Source organism: Zymoseptoria tritici, chromosome 16, assembly GCF_000219625.1.
Source record: "Zymoseptoria tritici IPO323 chromosome 16, whole genome shotgun sequence".
NCBI lineage: Eukaryota > Fungi > Ascomycota > Dothideomycetes > Mycosphaerellales > Mycosphaerellaceae > Zymoseptoria > Zymoseptoria tritici.
In genome coordinates this window covers 358,636-364,671 of record NC_018203.1, presented here as the reverse complement: position 1 = coordinate 364,671, position 6,036 = coordinate 358,636, and the positions used below count along the sequence as shown (strand labels likewise).

The following is a 6,036-nucleotide window of genomic DNA, read 5'->3' as shown; positions in this document are numbered from 1 at the left end:
ATCTGCCGATGACGCAAAGGAAATTGGTAGGTCTTCTCCAAGCAGCGTACAATGATGAGGAGTCAGACGTACTTCCGCATGAGGTCCGAACATCACGTTCAATTTTTGTTCTGATCACAGTTCGCATTGTATGCATGCTCTAGAACTCTGCAGCCTCCAGATGTCCAACTCCGCCAGTTCTGCTCGGCGTTCAGACTCCTGGCCGCCGTTCAAATGTCCGTGCGGTGTACGACTTGGCCATGCTCACCTTCCCCTTTGTCTTCTCTCTTCTCACATCCTCATCCTCTCCGTTTCATCTCCTTCCCCTTTCTTCTCTCCCGTCTTCCTTCTGTTTCCTTGGCGCATCCGGACTCGTCGAAATAGCCGGCATCGTCAACCCTTGCTGCCGATGAGCGCAGTGCCCGAAAACCGCATAGCAGAGATCAGACATAACTTTGCCTGGCAGCTCTGCAATCGCGGCGGCTGCGTAAAGGGAAGCCGACCGATCATGTGCACGGTGACAATGCTTCGTCTCGCTCGGGCGGACTGCGAACGTGGAACAACAGTTACCGACCACACCATACCGAAAGCTTCCTGACTCTGGCTTGACGCAGGAAGCTGCCAAGGACTTGCATGAAAGACCACCGGGCGATGATCCAAGGCTTGGAGCTGTTGGGAAATGGATCTGCAGAAGTCAAGAATGGATGTGTCATCACCGTTCACGAAGGTCGATCGAAACGCCACGTTCGGACGTATCTGGAAGCCGGACTGTCGATCCACAACTTCAGGACGATTTCACCTTGAGCCGGATATTTGTCGTCCGCCAAACTGGACAGGAAGTATGGGATACTTCTGGCAAGACGGGGGTGTCCAAGTCAGATGTTGTGGCCATTTCGAGCCTGGCACCGCATCAACCTGTGCCTTTCCACCCTGACGCCGAGAGCAGTCGCCATAGCTTCGACTCCTGGTGTACCTGACCCAGCATGCGTACAGGGATACCGAGCTCGCAAGTCCCGAAAGAGGCACAAGCACAACCAACCAGCCGGCCCGCCGGCCATCGTCAATGCAACCAATGCGACTGCACAGAGCAACGCTGTGGTCAACAGACTCACGGTCGGACTAGTACATCTCTACTAGAAAGGTCATGTACGTCACGCTGGCATCGACGACCCGGATTGCTCCACCGTCAGGCTCAACTTTGCCCGGCTAAATGCCTCCTTACCAAGCACTACAACAGTGCTGTTGACATGACGATCAAGCAACGCACAAAACTGCCGAGGGCAGCCGCAAGCTCGTCATATCCGTCCTCCGAGATCAGGATGTTCTGCAGTCGCGACAAGGACGCCGCGTTTCCACGCCGACTATTCGGAGAAGGCCGACTGCAGAGCGTTTGCTGCCCTAGAATCGCCGAGCGTTGGACCTTTCATGACCTCTTACTCGGTCGGCAATGGCAGTCATTGCAGCCATTCGCAATTACACCAAGGTCAGATTTCCGATTTGGAAATACAGACGCTGATCGGCAGATGAGTTTCAGCAGCATGCAATTTGAGACAACGGGCAAATACAATGTTTCGCGCACACTTTTTGACATCTCATTTTCGAGCATCTCGATCGGTACCCTGCGAACATGGTGGCATGGCTCACCGGTACAGCCGAAGCAAACGTTCTGCTCATTTCGGCGCCGTTCATGATCTCGTCGACGACGCTGACTTCCCTGGCGACATTGGCAGCGACCAGACTCCGAGACGAGAGTCAAGGCAGAGTGTCCTGCTTGGGACGATGAGGAAAGATGTTCCTGATGGACAGGAGAGATCGCCAATGAATCGGGATGGAATTACATGGACTGGAATTGAGTGTGCCGGACGATGGCAAGGGGGACTTCACTTTGGGCCAGAAGGCGTTGAAACGAAAAGCAGCCGTTTCTACAGCCAGGCAGATGGGCCTCGGTTGAATCCGAGTCTGACAAGCTTGTGGACATAAGTTCTTCACGCTGATGGCACTCCTGTGCGAAACCATCTCATCATTAGGATTGCTACCAACCTCGAGAACGCGGATGCAGCTCACATTTCGCATTCGCTCCTCATTTGAGACTTCTCTGCGGACATTGATCTGCATGTATGACATTGTTCGGTCAATACGACACTCAATCTACCATGAGACCCGCTACCAAGTCCTCAAGCGCATCCATCACAGTCGTTTCATTACTGGTCGCCAGATCGCCTAGGACATCTTGTGCCTTCTCACGTACCGATGAGCACATCTTCCGTCTTCTCTCGACCGAATGGTCACGAACTGAACAGCAATGGAACTCGAGGTCAAAGTCCGACCCGATGTGCACACTCGACCAATAGGCCAGTACACCTCTCTAGGTCAATCCCAATCTTCGTAATCCTGTTGAAGTCTTCACCGCGGCCAAGCTTCTGTGAGATCCAAGCGAATCTTGAGAAGGTTTAGTGCATCGTGGAACCCAAACGGCCGCAGTCGAGATCTCGAAGGGCTCCGTGGTTTGTATCGAGCACATGAGCTTGCCACCGTCCCTGCGTCGGCCAGATCACCGGCATTAGATTGTTCACGGAGAAGTGAATCGTCCATATATCCGCCAGAAGGCAGGCTTGTGAGAGACAATTTCGTACAGTCTCTCCAGAACAGGCGAGTGTCAATAAGTCGTTGTGGAAGGAGGCCAAGAAATGGTGATACCAGCTCGTGCGACAAACGCTATCTGGCCGATCAAAGAGCCGGGAGATGTGCTGTTGGGAAGAGACTGGAGTTGGCGGGGGGATGAATCAGAAACGGTGCTCTACCCGGACGAAGTCCCCTCAGATCTCCTACGGAAGTATCCCGTAACTGAAATCTACGTCGAGTCCCTACTTGCATCCAGACTTCTTTGGTAGTCCATTCTGCTCAACCACCACTCCCACTCCGCTCCTCATCGTCGACAAAGACGCAGGTGGCGACCTCGGACGCATCGTCAAAGCTGACACCGGCGGCGGTCTCCAAGCGCATCCATCACCGAGTATTCCCACGCCGTGGAGATAATCCTGGATGGCCGTGTGACGCTCGACGCTGATCCAATACCACTCCTCGGCAATGGCGAGCTGTTGTTCTTGCGAGAAACCCTTTGCTTGAAGTTCTGGGTAGCATTGCCGTTCGCTGGAGGCTTCGATGTAGCGTCCCAGATAGCTCAGAATACACGGAAAGCAGAGGCAGAGGTCTTCATCGTCCGGCTCCGGGCTACTTCGAACGAGACCTGGCCCGTAGCTGCGGCATTTGCAGAGGACATGCTGACAGGTCGCACAGGTGGATTTTGACTCTTCGCATGCCGTTGTTGATTGTTCTTCAGACAAGCGGCCGGTCCTGGACTGATCTACTGCTGGCGTTCGCAACATAGACTCAGCTCCAGACTTTGCTGCAGCCATTTTTGGTCGAGAAACTCGAGCTTCCAGCGCCTGGTTCCGCGTCGCAGGATCGTGTGTTCGTAGTGGTCCCGACGAGCTCCTCGATCTTCGAACGTCCATGTTGCAGTGAGAAGGAGGCTCCGTGGGAGCATCGGGTCGCAGTTTCTCGTGCCGAGACGGCAGTCTCTGGTCTTTTAGACCGCGAATCACTTGATATCCCCCTTGCGTCGTGTGATTCAACTTCGGCGGAAGCAAGGGATATGCATGTGCTCTTGTTGTGTAACCATCAGGGCGCCAATGTCTGTCAGACGTACCAGTATGCCAACTTCCTGCGAATGTCGACATTGGCGATTGCGATGGCACAAGATGGACTGTCGCTTGTTCGTATATTCGCCTTGAAGCCTCGGCCGAAATTCATGGGCCATAGCATGAATCATTCAGCCGCATCAGATCCACGGAATTCGTCAAAACGAGAAGCTGTTCGACCTCCAGTCCTGTCAACTCGCCCTCGCTATCGTCGTCGCAGTGGAGAGGTGGCTGGGCGGTGCTTCGGTAGTGCTGCTCGTTTGACAACGACGAGGTCCCGCTGTATGACGTTGCTCTGAACATGGAATTGGTTTGGCGATTGGATCGATTGCTCTGTCTACATTCACCGGTCAACTGCTCGCTCTGCATTAGCTACATGTCCTCACTTCAGCGTTGTCAGACACGGATGATGACTGGAAGACTGAAATTGAACTCGAGCGTACCCGGAGCCTGCGTCTTGGAGCGACCAAATCTGCTCGATTTATATCATTGAGAACATCTGAAGCCTCCTCAAAGATATTCTCACTACGCCAACCCAAAGCCGCCGCAGCAAGTACGCCACGGCGCACACTCACACCCCGCAGGACTACTCTCGATGGCGCTGACAAGATCCTCGGCCTTGGCTTAGAGGTTCTATTCTCCGTGAACCGGCCGAGTTGTGTAGTACGGCATACGCTCCCCAGCTGACAGTACTTCCCGGACTCATTCCAGAGATTCCAATTTGCTTCCGCTTGTGCCGTCTTCGCCCTCCTCCATGCTGCTGATCGCCTTGGCCACGTTGGCTGTTTGAACCAGGGTAGATTTACCCGCAGCAACATTTCCGGCTATCGAATCGGCCGCAAACTCCGAGAGTGTGCGACAATGGTAAGGTCGCTGCAAGGACGAGAGCTTCGAGAAGTTCCTGCCGCAGAACTTGTCGATCCAGAAGGAGCCGTAGCCTGAGTAGGTCGGTCAGAAAGTCTGTAAGGACTTTTCGGTATTGCTGAGCCAGGTATCCATCAAATTCTGCTTCTGCGGCTCATTTGTAACTGCTTCAGACGGTGCCACACGGGGTGAAGGAAGTTGTGCGGAACGCCGTTGAGTGTCGTGTTGACAGAAGAGCGATGCCACGACGATGCGCGAAGGAAACGAGGCTGATTTGTGGAGTACGGAGCTGGTCGTATTCTCATGCGTCGGTCTTGTGATAGTCTTGAGGGCTTGTGCGGATTTGTCCGATCACGACATCCGTCGCCAGATCGTCCGACTGCATCGAGCCACTCCCACACTCGTCCCACATCACCTGTCCATCCCTCTCACACCATTGGCCTCACGTCGGAGTTGCCCTCGACTTTCTTCTGTACCTTCCTCCCACAACTTCCTCCTCCTCGTGCCACTGATGTCGTTCTTCGGAACGTCATCTCTCAGGTGCGCTATCGAGATGTAGTTGTCTCGATAGATCACCGAATCATGCGCGTTCAGGCTCGCCTGCAGAGTCCACGCTCGGTACTGTAACGGCTATGCTCCTCTTGGCGCGGTATCATTGACCGATACGGCGTGTAGGTACAACACTAGCTTCCTCACAGCGAGGAGTTCTTCTTCCAAGATGCATTATTCTCTTCCTCGCACCATGACCTCCGGACTCCACAGCTCACCTTCATCACTGACAGCGTTGGTCTTGAAGATTGTCCACCATAAACTGCTCCAATGCGGCCAGTCTGATTTTACCGTCCTGTGCAGCATACTCTTCGAGGGAAGCTGATTCCTGCACTCGGTATGAGGAAGAAGGTGCTTCGAATGCCTCGCCAACGGCATCTCGCTCAGTTATGCCATCTTTATGAAGTGTGGCAGAATTTTCGATCTTTGCGATGGAGCTGGCAAAGACGTCCAGGCCGTGTCGGCGTGAGACTTAAAGTTACCTTATGCGGCGCATCGATGAGACTGCTGATCCGCGCCCTTTTGGATTCGAACGCAGATGTGGTGTCCATGTCATTCAGGGGGCGCTTTGTGGCGGCGAATGAGACGTTACTCTGTGCGGGCTGGAATTCCTTCTTCACACCTTGCGTGGTACTGTGAGACGTGCTGGGTCGGTGATGACCAGGTTCAGCCGTCCGTAACAAAGTTCGCTGCTCGCATCGCGGCCATCGATGGCAGCGTTCGGCGCCAGCTAAAGGGAGGACGTAGACCTGTGTGACATCCATCAAAGTCGTGGTCGAGTGATTCCTCGCCGAAAGATGCGACTGTCGTTGCCAAGATGTGGATCTTTGTCGTCGTGCAATCAGAGTGACTTGCCGCATGTGAATGACCTCTCTTCATGTTTTCGTCTTGAGCTCCTTGTTTGTTGAAGGCCGGCTTGGCGGATCGTCGTACTGTACTCACA

At 54.0% G+C, this 6,036-nt stretch overlaps 1 protein-coding gene across 1 annotated transcript; it reads right to left on the bottom strand.

Annotated features, from left to right (window-relative positions):
* Nucleotides 1-2,843: 2,843 nt before the first annotated feature.
* On the bottom strand, nt 2,844-5,317 carry MYCGRDRAFT_97749 (uncharacterized protein; the record flags this gene model as incomplete). The annotated part of the gene is made up of 4 exons (XM_003847193.1): nt 2,844-3,675; nt 4,124-4,152; nt 4,355-4,462; nt 5,312-5,317. The coding sequence occupies 4 exons, from the start codon at nt 5,315-5,317 to the stop codon at nt 2,844-2,846; spliced, it is 975 nt and encodes a 324-aa protein (XP_003847241.1).
* Between the last annotated feature and the right edge of the window lie 719 nt (nt 5,318-6,036).